Source organism: Mandrillus leucophaeus, unplaced genomic scaffold (genome assembly GCF_000951045.1).
Source record: "Mandrillus leucophaeus isolate KB7577 unplaced genomic scaffold, Mleu.le_1.0 Scaffold207, whole genome shotgun sequence".
Lineage (NCBI taxonomy): Eukaryota > Metazoa > Chordata > Mammalia > Primates > Cercopithecidae > Mandrillus > Mandrillus leucophaeus.
Window position 1 is genome coordinate 2,875,040 of NW_012102110.1, and position 19,229 is coordinate 2,894,268.

Genomic DNA, 19,229 nt, shown 5'->3' on the forward strand with positions numbered 1-19,229 from the left:
GCGATGATTATAAATGCATTTGTAGCTTTTGCCCATTTAATATATTGTTTGATAAATTATCAAAATCTTTGAGAGTTCAGTTACAATGTGGGGATGCATCAGAGAATGTATATTCTGGAGAAAATCAATGTTTTCAATACAAAACCAAGCCCCAAATGACTGGAAGTTCAGACCTTCATGTCCAGAAAATCAATATTACCTTCAAGTACGTGGGGGACTCTGTTAGTAATGCCATAAATATTACTATTTCTGAGAAATTTTCTCTATTTGTAAGAGACTATACAATAATAACTACTAACAAATAGGTCAGCAACTTACACACAGTTCAATAAACCTGCAAGACACATCCAGGTAAGATTCAGCTACACTGAGCCCTTACCTGAGCATTCAGTAGATATTTCTTGAAGGATTACTTTTTCCTATGACTGGAGTGAATTTGTCTACTTATTTGTGTTCTAATTGGTAGACTTATTACTTAGACTATGATATCATAACTTAATAATGGGTCCCGAAGGGGTTCCATGAATAAAGGTTGCTGTCTGGAAGTCCTTGAAATTGTGTACAAAACAAAAAAATATTGATGAAACAAAAAAGTTTGATTACTACATTAGGCCACATGTTGCTACCTGGCTGGCATTTTGCTGAGACAATGGGCATACCATCTGAGGGAGATTCAGATCTGGAGTAGGGGAAAGGAGGTCTGTTAGAGGCTGAGAAGAACTGCAGACCCTGGTCTCAAATTCCCAAGTTTTCTAGCTGAAGGAGCTCTATAAGTCCCACTGGTGCTTAGCTTCTTACTTACCAAAATGAGGCAAACAGTCTCTGCTTTGATTCAACTCTGCAACCTGAGTGAAGGTGATATTTTAAAGAATAACACAGACACACAAACATTGCTGAGAATAAGGAAAAGGCTTTGTGGTTTCAAGTATAACAGGATTCCCTGAGTCTTGGGAGTCCATTTCAGATACTTCACAGAGAGAAATATTGTTTCTTAAATATGAGAGAAACAGAGAAAAAGCCCAGATTTTTCCTCTTTCATTGGTTGCAGAAACAATTCAGCATTAAAAATATATTGGCAAAGGTAGAGGGTAGGAATGTGCAGACTGGCACTGAGAGTGGAGGAGAGGAGAAGGAATGATGAAGAAAAGCACACTGTGAACACTCTTTGTTTAGTTCCATGCTTTAAAAAATGCCTTCTGATATTAGCAACACTACAGACCAAACTTGATCATTATCAGTGGTTACTTTAGATGCTTTTTAGCTGCCTATTTCTCTGGGAAGCAAAGACCAGTGTCTACAGTTAAGGAGAAAATCAGCACTTAGAAACTTTGATTAGATTTTACCCAACCCTTAACAGTATTAATTCTCCCAAGTTATTTTTCCTTTTGCAATGTTAGATGCTCTCTAAACTCAATAGTTTAATTCCCTTAGGCCATTACTATTGGGGATGAATATTTTAAGGCTGACTTCCATGTACATATATCTCACCTTTTACCGTTTATTAATTTTTTTGAAGTGTTTATTATTTTTATGTACAGAAAATAATTTTTATGTACAGAAAACTCAAAAGTGTACATTTAACCCAGTTTAGTGGCAAGTTCCTCAGCCTTTCCTATTTCCAGCTTGGCAATGCAAGCCACAGATTTTGGACTCAGGACATTGCAGATCTCGTCATATCCATCATTGTAATTGGTCCTGATAGCTTCCACCAGCTTAGCCAAAGCTCCTTTGTTTTCCTGGTTAACCTGTGTGAAGGCGACAGTGTGCTTCCTGTGGACTGGATGTCCCAGTCTTGCCTTACTTCCCCTTGATAATGCAGTAAGGGACCCCTTTTAGGACACAGGACAGGCAGAAAGATAACCAGCTTGATGGGGTCCACACCAGGTGCAATCACTACCAGCTGAGCCTTCTTGTTTTCCAGCAAGGTGGTGATGGTGTTAACCCCTGCTCTAAGAACAGGTGATTTCCTAGTGGGGACACCTCCTTTGCCAGCAGGTTTCTTCTCAGCCTGGGCCAACAGTCTCTGCTTCTTCTCTTGCTTTGTCTCTTGCTTTGTCTCTGTTTGGGGGTCTAAGGACTGGGTGAACTGGTTAATGGCAGAAGGTACTTTCAGCAGCTTGTGGAGGATAGCCTTCCCCCACTGAATGTTACCTTGCCTACAGTACTCTTCACACATTACTCTGTAATCTCACTTATAGTACTGTAACATGTTGCACTATTTGAAATGATCTTTTCTGTTTACCTGTCTGTTGCCTGGCTCCCTCATTAGAAGAAATGCTCTATGAAAACAGGGACAAAACGTCTGTCTTAATAAAACATGTGGGACACAACAGGCACTGTTGTATAAATGAATGAATGAGTGTCACTGGGACATTTACTAGCCGTCCCAAATGTCTAAGTGAAAATATACATAGAGATGGGAAAACATCTTGTTTTTGTCTCAGCATGAAATTCCTGAAACAATTCTATTGATTGAGGTTTTAAATTAGTCAAATATTTACTAAGAATCTATGATGGGCAAGAGATTCAGGATGCCTGTCAGTCATCTCTTCCCCCAAAAAGCAAATGGTCTTATATTCTCACAACATTCTTAGAGTAATTTAACAGGTGATTGTTCCTATGATTTTGATAATAGCTTAATTTTTCATTGTATGTTTTTTTTTTTTCTCACCAGGTGTAGGGAGTGAAGTCTCAGATAAGAGTACCTGTGTGAGCCTCACTACCCAGCGACTGCCAGTCAACAGAATCAAGCTCCTTGAAAGCAGTAATGTGAGTTTGTCTCCACAGAAGCTGGGCTGGGTGGATATCTAGAGGTATAGAAGTAGAGTATACAGAAATGCTGCCTTCCTCAGGAAAAGTAGGTCAACATGGAGGAACAGCTCAGCTTAACTGACAAGCTCTTTATTTTTCCTTGTCAATCACGTCTTTATGCAGCCCAACTGAATGGAGATTATTGCAAAAATTTGGCTGCCAAATAAAGAATACAAGTCCTCCTCTATTTAGCTTAGTGGAAGAGTCTGTTGAATACTGTGCATAGCTCTGAGGTCTGGGTTTAAAGATGGCTGACCCATGTCAGGGTTTCCCTGCAAGCCTCACTGGAGTTGGGGGTTCTTAGGATTGAGTTAGGCAGAGTCCCTTGATTATCAGTTGCCATATTTCAATGAAATGAGTCAATGCACAAACTACATGGTCCCCTTCTTCTACCAGAATCTCATTTTTAGAAGTAATAACTCTTCCCAACACATAATTGCAAGCTTTACTCTAAAAAATGAAAACGTAAAAATCAGCTTTTATTAAAAATATAAGATGAGTACTTTTAAATTTGAAAAGGAAGAGGGTATGTAATAATGGAACTAGATGGCCTCAGATGTCTTTTTGTTACAACATTTGGTGACATGGATGAGAAAAGGAACCTGTGAATTGTGGTGAACAAAGGGGCTGGATACTACTTGCAGATATTTCTCCTTTATGTTAAAATAGATGACAGAAGACGGGTGCCCATTTTTGATCTCATGGCTCTGAAAGACTATTTCTTGCAGTAATTTCTGCACAAGATCTCTTCAAGTCTGCTCTGATCTTAACTCTTGACCCCAAGGCTTTGAGAATGTGGCTAAATTCGTCTGTGTTTTCCTTGCATTACAGTTTTATTACCAAACGTGGCCTAAAAGTCTGTGCTGATCCACAAGCCAGGTGGGTGAAAGACGTGGTCAAGAGCATGGACAGGAAATCCAACACCAGAAATAACATGATCCAGACCAAGCCAACAGGAACCCAGCAATCGACCAATACAGCTGTGACCCTGACTGGGTAGTAGCCTCTGGCACCCTGTCCCTCTCCAGCCAGCAAGCTCATTTCACTTCACACACGCATGGACTGAGTTTATACTCACCTTTTATGAAAGTACTGCATGAATAAAATTATTCCTTTGTATTTTTACTTTTAAATGTCTTCTGTATTCACTTATATGTTCTAATTAATAAATTATTTATTATTAAGAATAGTTCCCTAGTCTATTCATTGTATGTAGAGAAAGGTAGTATATCATTTGTGTTTGATTTCTGTCCTACTTGTACATCTCTTTGATGGTAACCGTGATGGAAGAGATTCTGGCTAGTGTTTATCAGAGGTGAAAGCTGTAACAATCACTCTTAGAGTCCAGCTTATAATGGTTCTTTACACATGAGTCACAAGTTACAGCTGTGACAATGGCAACAATTCGAGATTATTGTAACTTGTCTCTATAATAGAATTCTATTTATAGAATATGGGAGAAAATAATCCAGTCTTCACTGGGTTCCCATTCTGAGGGTTCACTACTCAAAAATTTGCTTCACTCAATTGTTTTTTCACCTCTTTGTGTTTTATTTTGGTTTCCTATTAAAGGAATAAAATGACACAACTTGTCCCTTTTTTTGTCCTATTAGCAAAAATTAGAATTTTGGTATAAAGAAACTTTATTCAAGTAAAAATAAACACCTTTTGAATTGGAGAATAATCTCCCTACCTTATTAGGATTTCTGTACTTGCCATTACTGTAGTTATCATACATGTTATACTTTACTGTGAATAAGCTTTTAATGCTCCAAATGCTGACCTATGCAGCATTTCTTCATGTGATCACAATTTGCACTAAACTTTTAATTAAATGTTCGTCTGGTCACTCAACACCCCAGATTCATGCTCTCTTGTATGCTAATTAAATTGCTGATTTGTTTCATGCTTAGGGTTTTACTAACCAAGTAGGTGATGATGTATACATTCTGTTCTGTCAGACTCTAAATAGGAAGACCTGACCTTGTCTTGATAGTTTTAAGTGAAAAGTATTGGCTGTTGTTTAGTCCTATGGGGACATTTAGCAATATCAAGAATTTCCAGAGGGTAGAAAAAGGCAAGTTGCTCAAATTTTCTTACTTGTAGTCATACAACTAGTGAATCAGAGTGGAAACTACTAAAAAGTTGCCTCCTAGCAAATGATGTGGTCACCTATCCATGTTCATTGCTGTTTGTCTAAAATAAACTTCAGACACGGTCTTAGAGAAAGCAATCCCTTAATAAGAACAGATAACCTGCTTTATGAGGGCTGAAAAATAACAAAGTCACAAAAGATGAATGGAATGGTTTGTCTCCCAAATGTCTCCCAGGCCCTAAGGATTTATTTGGGATAATAATAATAGGATGTGTGGAAGAATATGGGCAGTGCTTGACTTTTCATTTTATAAGACTGTTCTTTTTTTAAAAAAAATAATAAATAGTTGTTAAAATATATAACCATAGCTATTTTCTTGATTACAAATATTAGCTCACTTAATCACACAACAGACCTCGATTAAAGACAAAACAACTGAGGCATAAAAAGGTTAGTTAACTTTCTGAAGGTCCTTTGGTCTGTGAGGGGTAGAGTTTAGATCTGAACTCATGGAAGCTTCCGGGTGTTGACAACTGTGTCATGCTGTCTTCTTCACTTCAGAAGACAATTCCCTTAGGATGAAACCATATGTAAAGAGATGATTCAGGGGTTATCCTTATTTAACCTACAGATTTCATTCATTCATTCATTCATTCAATAAATGTTTACTGAGGGTTTATTATATGCCGGAAACTGAAGACACAGCAGAGTGAACAGGACAAAGTCCCTGCTTTCTCAGACCTCACATTCTGGGAAAATCTTTCTTGTTTCCCTTCCCCAGGAACTCACTCCACCAATACATGCCTAGTGCATTGCATGCCTAATGCATTCCAGATGCTTGATTGGGCACTGGAATGCAATGGGGAAACCTTCAGGTGTTTACCCTCTGGGAGTTTACATTGGGGGGACACACAAGTAAGCAAACAATTTCAATGCAGTGTAATATGTGGGATGATGGAGAAAGCAGAGGGTGTGAGTTTTGAACACACAGGAGCAAACCTATCCAGATCTTAGCATGAAGGGAGGGTAGGGATGAGCTTCCCTTTGAAAATAGCCTCTATCTTGAGACCAGAAGGATGATTTAGAGTTATGTTGAAGGTTTCAGTGCATTCTAGGCAAAGAAAACAAGCAGCTCAGGCAAAGGCCTGCAGGTAAGAGAAATCCTGATGAATTAAGGAAATGTGAGTAGTTTAATATGACCAACGGACTGTGCGGGGGTTAGGAAGTGGGTACAAAAGGTGATATCAGGGAGGCAGAGCAGATATTATGAAGGGCCTTGTCTGCCAGACCAAAGAGCATGTACTACATTTTAAAGGCTGTGGGAAATGACTTGAGCTACCAGGTGGAAGATGGAACGTAGAGAACAAGATAGGAGTCAGGAAGCCAATTGAGAGGGGTCTCTGGAACTTGTGACTTCTGAACTTGGCCTGGCATGGTGCAACACCTTTTACCTTTACTTCATGAGCCTTTACTGCTTAGCCAGGGAGCACATTAGTTGTGCATAACTGTGCGACTCACAGTGTGGCTCAGCTGTGCATGCCAAACACCTTGGGCCAGTGACTCCTTTCACCAGTTTCCTTGGCTGTAGAGAGCCAGGACTTGGATAGGAGAAAATAGTATTCTTGGAAATCACTTTGTTACTTTCATTATTCATTGGCTAAGCTAAGGTTGGATCTGTGAGAACACAATTGGAGCCAACCATCCAGAGGAAGAACGAGGCTGGGTTGTATCAATGGAGTTTCAGAGATCCACAGACCAAACCTTTTGTAATGTGTTCAATGTCCTGAATATCTGTTGAGCACCCGCAGAGCACATGGGCACAGGATCTAGCCTGCTGTCCTGAAGCTCGTGACAGTCATCAAAGCCATTCCCATTTGGATGTTTCAAATGGCCCAGCTCATGGTGTGACTTCCCTTGGAGACCTTCCTAATGTCACCAGCCTAGATGAGCCCCATCACCCCTATGTGCCTGCTCAGCCCATGGGCGCATCTCTATTACTACCTATATCACCCTGAAATACCATTTTATTTGACTTTATTTTCTGTCTTACTTAGAAGTAGGTTAAGGACTATGAATTTGATGTCTGTGTACTTGTGCCTGGGACATCATAGCCTTCCAATACATTTTTGTGATTTATACTATCTTATACATATCTCTTCTCTAACAGTTATCATAAAAAGCTATAGGAATACAGTCTTCTGTGTATTTAAGTCCACTCTGGGGAAGTTAGGAAAAGCTTTGCCAAAGAGGTGTCTTTGAACCTGAGAAAGAGCTTGCCAGGAGAAGGCAAGGGTAGGCACTCCTGCCAGAAAGGCCAAATGAACGAAAGCACAGAGGCACGGAAATTGAGGCATGTGTGGGGAAGCTGCTTGTTTCCAAGATGCGTGAGTTACAGAGCTCAGGTTTATAGAGGTTTATAGAGGAAAGGTAGTTTGAAGCCAGACTAAGAAGTCCTGAGTTCCATGACAAAGGATAGGATCTAGACAGAGGGACCCAGGTTGCAGCAGGCTCAGATGAGGGACAGAGAATAATAATTTGGACGAAAATGGTTGAGGGTAGTGGGGGCCATTAGGCAATCACTGCCTTGGTGCAGGTTGGAGGAGATGCTGGCCTGAGTCAGGTCGTGGCAGTGGAAATAGAGGTGAGGATCCCAAATAGTGCTGGATCCCCTGGTTACCCACTGGTCAATGAGCATGAACCAACTAGAGGCCTGGAACCAGCTCTGAGGGTTCTAGCATGGGTGACCGGTTCAGAAACAGCACAACTACTTGGCAAGACTAAAGTCTAACTTCTGGTGAGGCTACTAATAAATCCTGAAGGAAATAACAAGCACAAGGGAGAGGGAGGTGAGGAGAAGAAAAATCCTGGAAAAGTGAAAACCTGGTTATCAGCCTTAATAGTCACGTTATTCCGACAAAAGCCCAAACTATATTTTCATTCCTTTCTTACAGACAATTCTTCTACAAGACCGAGGTAAAAATAAGCCTGAATTTCTGTGAAACTCTTTATGCCCCTTGGGGAATAGAAAAGGTACATATAAATGGAATACAGTATCCGCCGGGTGAGTCACCAGAGCTATTTTAAAAGGGATTTGTCACATGGCAGTGGGAGGCAGAGAGCAGCAGAGATGAATCTGTAATGAGAGAAAAAGAGAAATGAGGTGAAAGAGGTTTAGAGAGGAGATCAGGGGCACCCAAGCATGACTGAAAGGTGGAGTTTGATGAGGGAGGGTGAGGAAGAAGTCAAAGGGACATTTTTTTTTTTCTATTTAGGGGAAGAAGTAGTGAAAATTTGGACAGACTGCTGAGGGTGGAAGAAGGCTAGAGGAATAACCTGGAGATATTATTCTGGAGGCTAGGGAGGAAATTTAGAGGAATCTCAGCTAAGAGAAAATTCCTCCTCATCAAAATAAATTTCAAACAAACACAAGAGATGTATGTTGACTTTCTGTCACACTGTGCTGCCTAGGGTAATTGTTAAAAGACTGAATTTGTAATCTGCTTCTTTCCAAAACTTGTGATTTCTTTCGTCAAGGTGGAATTGCTGAACGAGCTATTTGGAAAGAAGTTTCACCATCTAGAATAAGGAAACAAAAGACCACATGGCCAGACAGAGGTTATCTTAATTGGAGTCACCAGGTGTTGTGTGAAGGAAGAGTCACTTCCCTTCCTCTGAAGACTGGATGGAAGGTTGAAGGTTGGGTGGATGGGGAGGTAGATGAGAGAGTAGGGCACTGGAGAACTAAACCCATCATAGGCAGTGGATGAAAGAGAGAGGGGCATCATCTAATCTCTCTCTCTCTTTCTCTCTCTGGGAAAGAAACTTGTGTGGTTGCTAGGAGCCTTAGCTCTGCCTAGATTGTACACTGGCTCCACCACATACCATGCAGGTGACTGTGGGGAAATTCCTTAATTTCTCAGTGCCTCAGGTTGCCTCATTTATATAATTTGAATAGTAATAATACTGTGAGGGTTACAGCACTTAAAATATCCTGGCATATAGTACAGGCTCAGTAAATATCAACTTTTGTTAATCTTAGTCAATGGAGTAGGATGCGGTAAAATGGAAGGTGGATGGAAAAGGTAATAGATATATCAAGCATCTTCAAGAGTTTCTGGTAGCTGACAATTTACTGGTTGAGATCTCTCTTCATCATTTAGGCAAAGCTTTTTAAAAATATTTTCTATAATTGCATATAACACATAAATGATAGAGTGGTCTTGTAATATTTATTCCATGAGAGCCTCCATTAAAAAAAAGACTCTATGGTCAAATGTGTTTAGTAAATGTTCAAAACATCCCACTCCTCTTTGACATAGCATGTCAAAATCTTTAAGAAGTACTGTGAAATATATACCCATTAAATCTCACCTATCTCAGTGTTTCCTAAAGTTAATCTGAGCACAGAACCCCTTTCCATGTACTATTTATTAATATCCTGGGATCACCTTTTGAATGTACATTTTTAAAGCATTGTTAGAGACCAAAAATGTGCTTAGATCCATTATACTGAAAGAGTAATGCTACAATTCATCAAGAGCATTAACACAATCAAAGAAAGGAATTTCCTAGGTCCCCTCACTTCTGGTGTCTCTGTAAGCTGCTAGAGACTGGAGTCCCATTTTTGGAAATGTCTGTTGTTCTAGAGTTTGCATGTGTGCTTGTGTGTGTGAATATGGGGTGCTCACAGACTCTTTGGTCCCTGTAGATTGTTAATTAACCAGTGCCGCCCAAAGTATCTACCTACCAGCACTCACTGAGTACTGTATTAGTCCATTCTCATGCTGCTAATAAAGATATACCCGAGAATGGGTAATTTATAAAGGAAAGAAGTTTAATTGACTCACAGTTAGGCATGGCTGGGGAGGCCTCAGGACATTTACAATCATGGCAGAAGGGGAAGCAAACACATCCTTCTTCACATGGCTGCAGCAAGGAGAAGTGCTGAGCAAAAGGGGGAAAAGCCCTTTATAAAATCATCAGATCTCATGAGAACTCACTCACTATCACAAAAACAGCACGAGAGTAACCTCCCTCATGATTACGTTACCTCCCACTGGGTCTCTCCTCTGACATGTGGGGATTATGGGAACTACAATTCAAGATGAGATTTGGGTGAGGACACAGCCAAACCACATCAAGTACCTACCCTAAATAAGATGCCATACTAAGTATTCTTGGGACAAAACCAGAATACTTGATGGATCCTAACTTTCCTCTTCCAGTGGCTTTGCTTAGGCTCTTCTTTGCACCTGGAAGCAACACTCTGCCTCCTCTTTCGTCCTTCTGCCATCATCAGCATCCATTTCAGACGCTACCTTCTCCAAGAAACCTTCCTTGTCCTTTGAACCAGATCTAATTTTGTGGCTTTTCTAAACCTTGAGCCCTTTCTTCTGGCATTCATTTTATTCTTCCCTGAATTGTAGATATTTGTAAACTTATCATACCTCAAAAAAAAAAAAAAAAAGATCAGGAGTTCTTGGCAGCAGGAACTATGTCTTATTAATATCTATATTTCCTGTAGCGTCTACAAGAGTGCTTTCCCATGGTCTGTGCTCAACACACAGTTGCTGAATTAGAACTAGTGAAAGGAACATAAGACCCAGTCCCTGCAACTTATGTATTACATTGTAGTTGTGGAGATAATAGCTATGCATGAGGATATGATGACAGTGAAATTCAGAGGTCACTGGTAACTGCCTAGTAAATGGAATGGACTGAGGATGACGGTATATTTCTTTCATAATATCAGCTCTAATTGATTGGTAGTGGCTGTGGACTTTCTGTGTTGAGTGAGACCTTGACGTTACTTCCTGGCTTGGCAGGGAGTGCTGTGATCAGTTATTGATGTCCGCATTGTGCTGTAAGCTGGCTCGTGCAGGCCTTCCCTTAGATCGTTCAGTGACTCTGGTATGGTCCATAGCATATGGGGCTCAGAGAACGGGAAGTGACCTGTGGGCTGACTGGGTTGGTCAGTGAAGGTTTGTGTCATGGATAAAGAGATTTTGACTGGGTCATGGAGGATGAATAGAATTTAAAAGCCGAAGCAAATGGGAGAGGTAATGCAGGCAAAAAAGTGTGAAGGTGGAAAAGACCGAGGTATTTTTGTTAATTATTTGATCAATTAGCCATTTCTATTAGACTGTAAACTCCGTGAAAGCAAGGCTCACTTTCGCTCTATTCATGGCTGTATGCTGACATCGGGCATAAGGCAAACACTCAGCAAATATGCACCAAATGAGCAGGGAGTGTGACCAGAAGAGTTAAGATGACAACCAGGTCCAAACAAGAATGGAGGAGTGGTGACAGATGAATGAAAAGGTGACTTAGGAAAGGGTGCTTGAGGCTGAAGAATTAACTTTCTCTTGTAGGCATTTTGAAGAGTTAAAATTTTTTAGGAGAAAACTTGAGTTTCGTTGAGGTGTAAGTAGTATTTGAGTAATTTGTCTCATAGCTGAATTAATCTAGTTCATTTAGAATCATTTTCTGTGGTTGGCCTCATCATAGAATCACATACCTGTGCCCATACCAGTAGGAAATGCAAATTACGACAAATCATGGACATCCAGACAAATTGCTGGAGCTGCTCAGCTGAGGTTGAGCATCCTGGGTGCCTCAGGGGATCCATGTCACAGACAAGCAGGCCTTTTGCCAGTGAGCTGCAGGCCCAAGACACATAGTCATGAGTGGAGGAACCCAGAGCAAATGGTCTTCCTTATCCTTAATGACACCACGAGGGCAGCTTATACTTTGGGAAGAAGGTTCATTTTGTACCTCACGGCACCTTTAGGAAAGAGCTGTACTGTCAGGCCTTGAAACACATCCACATTAAATGAGTTGAGAGGGAAAAGTGGTTATTTATAAATCCACACCATTAACTTTAACCTGGGCTGAATGAATACAGGCCCTAGTGTATATTTTTCATTAGCAACAGAATAGGCAAACTGATTATTAGTGTAGTGTAAAGATTGTTTTCATCATTTTTGTAATTATTTTTCTCCCTTGACTGGAATTCCCTGACTTATTCATTCATTACATCATTCAGATGTTGTGGCATGTTTGTAAGAAGTTGTCTTGGGTCTTGAGGAATGAGAATTATTTGAATATTTCAGTTGACAACAGCAGAGGAATCTAATGATTAGATGGGCTACACCTCGTTGAGATCAACAGTCCTTTGATATGTGTCAAAGGAACTGTGCTTTGTGTGCTTGAATTAGAACTTATATTTCCATAATTGAATGTGAATATACTAAAAAGTTTACATTCCATCTACTAGATTTGTAACATTTAGTAAAAAGGACATTGGAGAGGAACATTAAATTCACAAGTGAGTTGCTTACTGCAGTTGAGATTTTGTTTCTTGATCTGGGTGCTGCTTATATAGGCCTGTTCAGTTCATGAAAATTCATCTATTTATTAACTTATAATATGCGTACTTTTTTGATTTATGTGTTATATGTCAATAAAAAGTTGAAAGGAATTCATTGCTTAGTTTCCTCTCTTAATCATGATGGATCATGTTTAAGACTGGAATTCATTAAGAACACAGGAGAGTTAAATTTGACAAAATCGAGAGAGCTGAATTTTAAAGGTAGAAGATTTAGGTTGGCTAGAAATGGAGAAAGATGGCCAATTTCTAGCTACATTCATTTTGAAAAATTAATTTTGTGGAGTGGATATAATATTAATCATGATCACCTGTGTGATTCCAAGAATAAAAAGCATTATGGCTGATGATGAAAGATTAAGTTCTTGAAAGTTCTTTTTCCTTCTAACCAATGAAGTGTTCCTCCATCTATCTTGTCAAATGCTAAGAAGCAACGTAAACAAACATAGAAATGTTGCATGAGTACATGTGCATAAGGTGCAGGTTTGTTACATATGTATACTTGTGCCATGTTGGTGTACTGCACCCATCAACTCGTCATTTACATCAGGTATAACTCCCAATGCAATCCCTCCCCGCTCCCCCCTCCCCATGATAGGCCCCCGTGTGTGATGTTCCCCTTCCCGAGTCCAAGTGATCTCATTGTTCAGTTCCCACCTATGAGTGAGAACATGCAGTGTTTGGTTTTCTGTTCTTGTGATAGTTTGCTGAGAATGATGGTTTCCAGCTGCATCCATGTCCCTACAAAGGACACAAACTCATCCTTTTTTATGGCTGCATAGTATTCCATGGTGTATATGTGCCACATTTTCTTAATCCAGTCTGTCACTGATGGACATTTGGGTTGATTCCAAGTCTTTGCTATTGTGAATAGTGCCGTTAAAATGATTATTTTTAAAGAAAATCGAAGAGGAAAACATTAAAAATAGAATAAATTAATTGTGATATTTTGGAAATTCAGTGATTTAAAGTGAGGCAATTTATTAAAATGAAAATATCATTAGTTAAGGAAGTGGGTCTTACAGTAGCCTCCTAGTTATGTTGCTTATACACTTTTTACTCTGATATTATTAATTTGGTATATTTATACTTATAGAATTATCACTACTATTATTATGTACACAATTAACATTTATTGAAAACCAACTCCATAACAAATACTATGCTAAATACTGTGATCACAGTGGTTAGTAAAAAGTCATTAAAATTAAAAAAAAAAAAGAAATGTTACTTGAAAGTGAAAAGATCCCAGTACACTCTGCTGGCACATTATTTGGATGGCCTGAAAGAACATCAAGTGCTCCTGTTCACAAATGTCCTTTTAAAAACATTTTTACTTGTATTAATCCACTAAAACTTCGCAGCCAAAGGCAGGCAGGATGAGGTAGGAAGGGCAAGAATGGTTGCAAAGTTTACAGACCACAGAGCCATGGTAAAAACTCAGCCAGAGTTCTTTCTTTTGTGTGTTTCAAATGTTCTGTATTGAGTTTTCTAATTTTTATAATTCGAAAAGATGTAAACAAAACACACCTACAAACACTTATTGAGTGTCCATTCTATGTAAAACAGATCCCTGGCTGCACTGAACAGTGGAGACAATGGATAAACCTTTTCTAATTGATTTGTGATATCTTCCTCCAGTCAAATTCTTAGCTTTCTCTGAAATTTGATGGGGTAGGTTTTACTAAACACAGGCAAAACTACAGTGACTCTTGCACTGTGTTTTCCCTCAAGACACCAGTAAACATTCTGTGTTTGAAGCTCCGATGACTTGAATATAGTCACAGAAGTCAAAATGTCATGATAAGGAGACAAATCACCCTCGGTTAGCACAGCCAAATCCAGAGCCAGTGAAGAGACTGGGGGTTATCCACAAGGATAAGGTCGAGGTGAATGATTTCTAACTCCAGCGCCTATCAAATAAATGTGATTCGGTGTGTTATGTGCAAATGTAGTGTTTCCCTTATCCTCTTGTTGAAGAAGGATGCATGAGTGATGTCCAGGCTTGGACTCTGTGCCCTGCTACCATTGCCGACAGCCTTCACAGCAAACTCTGACTAAAGACACTTCATGACAGTGTCTTGCAGGAGCAACTGCAGAGATTCTGTATAAATTTTCTGCAAATAACTTAAAGCTACTTGGTAAAGACAGCTGCAGATTAAGAAAAGAAAGGCTTTTCTCTCCTTGGTGACGGCCTTGGATTGGTATACAACAGCAAACCTGAAATGTGGAATCAGCTTTGCCTCTATTGGCTATGATCACGTCATGATGCATTTGTTTTTTAAGCATCATATTAGGTTTGTGCTGAGCTCCTGCCTGGGGTTGGCTGTAGGATACTTACTCTTGCTTCCAATAGAAACCATAGCGATGACTTTACTGATGGATGCCTCAGCTCCATCCTCTTGTTCCTTACCTCCTGGAACTCAGGAGAAGAGACTAGGGAGGATATACCTGCTTGTCTTTCTGAGTAATTGGTGTGATTCTTGGAGCAGCATTATCTTTTGTACAGCACCATCTCTGTATATTCAGAACTTGGGAAAAGGATAGGCATATCATTCGAGTTAGTAACAGTTTTCCCAGTGTGTTTTAGAAGGTGGATTATGCTGTCAGTTACTCTGAGAACCACCTTTCCTTGTTCCTTTCATTCTCTCTGGCACTGATACGCTTAGAGAGTCCTGGGGTAACAACTGTGTTCATAAGTACCTGTGTGTCTTGGGAAGATTTCTAAAATATAAAAGAAGATATAGAAGAAAGGAAACTGTAAAAACAGAGTCTTCTGACATTGAGATAAGAATTAGTGTAAGTAAATATTTTACTCTTATCTTGATTACATTTTGTGGGTACAGCTTTTGAGCAAAGACACAATTTAAAAAGGTGTAGCTATCCACTGATTACACAAATAAACCACACGGATTGCTATGAAGAAGGGTAACAGATCATGCTCTGGAGGAAGAAAGAGATTGTGATGAATTGGTATCACCCATCGTAAATATTCCTACCCGTCTAGTCTTAATGTTACATTGGATTTACGTAAGTGCTTGGAATTTTTAATTTTTCTGAAATGTGTTTATTTCAGGTTATAGGAAATGTATTTATTTCAGGTTATAGATTTGTTTCAAGGTTGGCTTCTTTACAGGATGGAACAAGTGTAGGGAAGCCAGCATTGCAACGGCACCTCTTATTTTAGTACTACATAGATCTTGCCGGTGTAAAAAAAAAATCAAGGGATTCAAAATCATTAAGACCATTTTCTAGGATTTCAGAGGAAGAGAATACATAAAACTTTGTTCAATGGGATTTGGTTTAACTGCTTTTCTTGGCATGCTCTCTGGGTGTAGTCAGTGTAGGATTTGGTGTAGTGTGTGGCTCCATGGCAATGTAGTCAGACATCATGGCCTTAAATTCCAGCTTGGATAATCATTGGCAGAGTTACCTTTAATAAACTGCTAAATCTCCCTGAGCATCATTGTCCTTCTCTGTAAATAAGATGGCCTAACTCATATGGTGCTTGTAGGAATCAAATGAGATATAGCGATGAGCAAATAGACAAGAGGCCAGACCCTCTCTTCATGGAACTTCTTTGTAGATGGGGTGGTTCATAGGGAACTACACACAAGTGCACAACACACACACTCACACACACGTCAATCAAAGTGTTGCCAGGAGGTGATGAATACTACAAAGAAAAACAAAGCAAAGTAATAGGATAGGGATGATGTGGGGGTAAAGGGAGGAAGGAGCAGTGTTCTACTTTAAGTAGAATGTGGTCAGGGATGTCTTCTCTGATAACGTGCAGGAAACCTGAAGGAAGTGAGAGAGTGGCTGTGAAGATATCTCAGGGAAGAATAAGCGGGGAGGAGTATGCAAAGGTCCTGAGGCAAGAGTATGATTGATGTGCTGAAGAGCAGCAAGAAGACCCGTGTGGCTAGGACTGGTGACAGAGAGGAGAGTCAGATAAGGGGACTCAGCGAGGTCATGGAGCATTGCAGGATTTTGTTGGCCATGGGAGGACTTTGGGGTTATCTGGAGGATCCACTGGATCTGTTTGAGCAAGGCTATGATGCAATTTGTTTTTCTGCTAGCCGCATAAAGAGTAAACTCTAAGGAGTCAAGGGTAAAAACAGAGATTCCAGTTAGACTATTAAAGTAATCCAGGCAAGAGACAATAGTGGCTGGGATGGTTAGCAGAAGAGATGGTGTAAAAATGATCTTATTTGGGACTTTTTGGGTCTGTATTTTAAACAACATTGTTGTGCTATAATTTTTATACCATAAAATTTATCCACATTATAAGTACAACTAATGTTTACAGCATAGTTACAGAGCTGTGTGATTGTCACAACAAACCAGTTTCAGAACATTTCCGTCACTCTCAAAAGGTCCCTCATTCCCATTTGCATTTAATTCTTTCTCCCACTCCCAGTCCCAGGCAGCTACTAATCTCCTTTCTGTCCCCATAGATTTGCTTTTCTTTGACATTTCACATAAATGGAATTGATATATGTAGTCTTCTGAGTCTTGCCTGTTTTCACTTAGAATCCTATTTTTGAAACCCATCTATGTTGTACCACGTGGCACTATTTCTTTGTTTCTGAATAGTATTCCATTACACGAATATACCACATTTTGTTCATCTATTTACCAGTAAATGGGCATTTGGAAAGTCCTACTTTATGGCTAATATGAAAAATGCTGCTGTGAATATTCATGTACAAGTCTTTATGAGGACATGTGTTTTCATTCTTCTTGGGTAGATATCTAGCAGTGGAATTGCTGGGTCTTACTGTAAGTCTGTGTTCAACTTGTTAAGAAAGTGAAAAACTGTTTTCCAAAGTGATCGTATCATTTCACTTGACCATTAAACAATGTGTAAAGTTTTAGATTTCTCTACCTCCTTACCAAAGCCAGTGAACAAGAGCCTGTAGAAAGGATAGTGGGTGGTTGATCCATTGCAAATGTAGAAAAAGTAGAGGAAGAGCTTCACGCGGAGTTGGAAGGTTTGGTGGTTGAAGCATGAGGGGCTTGCTTTTGATGGATCTTACTGTTTCCAGGGTCATCAGTTGAGAGTGAGAAGGAGGAAAGAAATGCATTGTTAGCTTGGAAAGAAAGAAGAAAGCAAGAAATTGACATCTAGAAGAGTGGCAGAGCTACAGAACTAGGGAAATGTGGCTAGACTGAAGGAGGGAGAGGAGCAATGGCATTTTTGGTGTATGCAAGGGAGTTAGTAATGCTAAGCTGGGAAAGCAGGTGAGTGAGGATGTTAGGGAGTGGTAGTCAGTGCAAAGGTGGTAAAGTCAAAATATTTGGGGACTTAGTGGTGTTGAAGAAATGTTGGGATTAAGATACAAGAAGGAAGGAGATACAAAGATAGGGCGCGCTGGCCAGGAACCAAGGTAACGCATGAGATGCCATGCATTGGTGATGACAACGTATGGTCATGAGAGATTCCAGATAGACTATTAAAATAATCCATGCAAGAGACGATAGCGGCTGGGATGGTTAGCAGAAGAGATGGTGTAAATATGATCATATTTGGAACTGAAATAGGGTGGAAAGAAGAGATCAGACCAATATTTAAAAACAAATAGTCTGCATGGATAGTGAAATCAGCAAGAATTATAGTAGAAGTAATGATGGAGAGACGAGAACCACATGCTAAAATATTCAAATAATGAAGGCCAGGATGTTTGGATTCTGGAGAGGGCTGCAACAGGAGAGGAATCTGGTTTCTGGTAGTATTACCTCAAGATCTTATCTTCAAAGTCTCTGTGTGGGGAAGGTCGGGGTAAAGGAGAAATAGCGGTTTGGAAACAGCAATAAAATTCAAGGAGGATGCTTAATCTGTTTTCAGACTCTCTGTATATGAAGTATGGGAAGCAAAATCTCTGCCAGGTTCCCGGTAACAAAGCATTTGAACCTCCATAGTCAGCAGTAGAGGTTCTCAAGGTCTGTATCTCTTACTTTTTAAATTAATTATTTGGCTTAACTAAAATCTGTTGTGACATGGCATTTGCATTGCTTTAAAATCTATGTTTAAGCACATTAATGTTTTGGTTTGTTTTAAATGGCACTAAATATGTCTCAGGACACGAAAGACACAGAAACATTCTTACACATATACACACACCCACACACTCACACGCATAGATCTTCAAGAATATTTACCAAGCAACTAAAAAAATGTCATTTTTTCCTCAGAGTTACACATTTTTGGGGTGAGATGGTTGGTTCAAGTTAGTTCTCCTTCTGTGGCTGTGAACTTATATTTTCTCTATGTAAAGCTATTAGCTATAAAGTTATAACTATCAGAGGAATAAAAACTGGTACATGAATTCTCCATTTCCTTTTTTAAAAAATATTATACTTTAAGTTCTGGGATACATGTGCAGAATGTGTGGGTTTGTCACATGGGTATACATCTGCCATGATGGTTTTGCTGCACCCATCAACCTGTCATCTACATTAGGTATTTCTCCTAATGCTATCCCTACCCTAGGTCCCCACTCCCCAATAGGCCCCTGTGTGTGATGTTCCCTTCCCTGTGTCCATGCAGTCTCATTGTTCAACTCCCAGTTATGAGTGACCACAAGCAGTGTTTGTTTTTCTGTTCCTGTGTTAGTTTGCTGAGAATGATTGCTTCCAGTTTCATCCATGTCCCTGCAAAAGACATGAACTCATCCTTTTTTATGGCTGCATAGTATTCCATGGTTTATACGTGCCACGTTTTCTTTATCCAGTCTATCACTGATGGACATTTGGGTTGGTTTCAAGTCTTTGCTATTGTGAATAGTGCTGCAATAAACATATGTGTGCATGTGTCTTTATAGTAGAATGATTTATAATCCTTTGTGTATATACCCAGTAATGGGATTGCTGGGTCAAATGGTATTTCTAGTTCTAGATCCTTGAGGAAATGCCACACTGTCTTCCACAATG

General features: G+C 39.6%; 1 protein-coding gene across 2 annotated transcripts; it reads left to right on the top strand.

Annotated features, from left to right (window-relative positions):
• Positions 1-806: 806 nt before the first annotated feature.
• XCL1 (chemokine (C motif) ligand 1) lies at positions 807-4,000 on the top strand. Of its 2 annotated transcripts, XM_011979931.1 has the most exons (3): positions 807-855; positions 2,675-2,789; positions 3,643-4,000. In XM_011979931.1, the coding sequence occupies exons 1-3, from the start codon at positions 807-809 to the stop codon at positions 3,809-3,811; spliced, it is 333 nt and encodes a 110-aa protein (XP_011835321.1). In that variant the 3' UTR covers positions 3,812-4,000. The 2 variants fall into 2 exon arrangements, 1 of the variants encoding a protein (XP_011835321.1); XR_001006070.1 differs by lacking the exon at positions 807-855 and having other exon boundaries at positions 2,673-2,769; positions 3,643-3,999.
• The last annotated feature ends 15,229 nt before the right edge of the window (positions 4,001-19,229 follow it).

Bases quoted from the DNA above. Each gene is read 5' to 3' on its own strand.
- XCL1 (XM_011979931.1), top strand. From the start codon at position 807: ATGAGGCAAACAGTCTCTGCTTTGATTCAACTCTGCAACCTGAGTGAA. The intron at 856-2,674 runs GTGATATTTTAA...TTTTCTCACCAG, and splicing joins ACTCTGCAACCTGAGTGAAG to GTGTAGGGAGTGAAGTCTCA. The intron at 2,790-3,642 runs GCTGGGCTGGGT...CTTGCATTACAG, and splicing joins GTGAGTTTGTCTCCACAGAA to TTTTATTACCAAACGTGGCC.